This window comes from Vigna umbellata, chromosome 4, assembly GCF_029865625.1.
Source record: "Vigna umbellata cultivar VRB3 chromosome 4, Vumbellata_1.0, whole genome shotgun sequence".
NCBI classification, from domain to species: Eukaryota; Viridiplantae; Streptophyta; class Magnoliopsida; order Fabales; family Fabaceae; genus Vigna; species Vigna umbellata.
In genome coordinates, this window is record NC_142168.1 from 53055016 (window position 1) to 53056310 (window position 1295).

The following is a 1295-nucleotide window of genomic DNA, read 5'->3' on the forward strand; positions in this document are numbered from 1 at the left end:
CGAGATATCATAAATTTTATATTATAAGTTCTACCAAATTCCCAAAAGAAAGTTATTATTGTTATCATAAATAAGCAAGTAAGTGTCTATAAGAAGAATATTTTCCTAAAATGAAGCAGAATTCCATTTGGAGAACTGATTTATTGCGAATCATTCCTAGTTCAAGCTGAAAATCATGATGAAATCACATCAATAGAGACATTGCAATTAGACTTATCCACAATCATGACGGCTATTGATGCAAATAGGCTAGGAGAAGGAGGATTTGGACCTGTTTAAAAGGTAAATATAACAGTGTCACAAAAATATGTATATCACATCTACAAAATATAGTGGTATACTTGATAGGCCGTTACCCTGACTTACATTCATAAACTTTAAATTTTCAGGGTAAGCTCTCCAATGGTCAGGATGTTGCAGTCAAAAGGTTGTCCAAGAACTCCCTCCAAGGAGAAATTGAGTTTAAGAGTGAGGTGATGTTAGTGGCCAAACTTCAACACCGAAATTTAGTTAAGCTGATAGGATATTGCTTGGAAATAAGAGAAAGGCTATTGGTGTATGAATTTGTTCCCAACAAAAGCCTCGATTTCTTCATATTTGGCAAGTCAAAATTAAGGAACCAAACCATCTATTCTTCATTTATAAACATTCTAACTCGTTGAGAATATCGTATCTTGGCTTTGGTTTGTAGATGAAGTTGGGCGGGCACAATTGGATTGGGAAAAGCGACACAAAATCATAACAGACATAGCTAGAGGTCTTCTTAATCTTCACGAGGATTCACGTTTGACGATCATTCACCGTAATCTCAAAGCAAGTATATTCTTTTAGATGCCAAGATGCATCCAAAGATATCAGATTTTGGCATGGCAAGATTAGATTGTGGAGTTCAATGTTAGATTGTGGAGTTCAATGTTTCAAAAATTGTTATTAAAGTGTTAGACCAAACCAGAGACAAAATGTTTCGAGTTACCACAAAAAGATCGAACATCAGTAGATCGAACAAACAAAGAACGAAAGAGCCAAAACCGGAGAGCCAAGATCGAACACGGTCTTACCTTGACGGTCAATGCTGGAGCGCGCCAGAGCACCTCGAACTCGCTCAACCCACAAATGCCTCGACGCCTCCACCTCGATGCCTCAACCTCGACGTCTCCACCTCGATGCTCCACCTTGCAGAATAAAACGAACACGAAGCCAAGCAAGAAGAGAAGACTAACACGAAGCCAAGCCAAAGAAGAAGCCAAGCAAGAAAAGATTGTGGTAGGGTAGGGTTTGGGGGAAATTTTGATGAA

The 1295-nt window shown here is 38.5% G+C and overlaps 1 protein-coding gene across 1 annotated transcript; it reads left to right on the top strand.

Annotated features, from left to right (window-relative positions):
- Window positions 1-225: 225 nt before the first annotated feature.
- LOC148200594 (cysteine-rich receptor-like protein kinase 10) lies at window positions 226-831 on the top strand. Its single transcript, XM_088112999.1, has 3 exons — window positions 226-273; window positions 390-600; window positions 692-831. Exons 1-3 carry the CDS (start codon window positions 226-228, stop codon window positions 829-831), a joined length of 399 nt encoding a protein of 132 aa, XP_087969125.1.
- Window positions 832-1295: the final 464 nt, after the last annotated feature.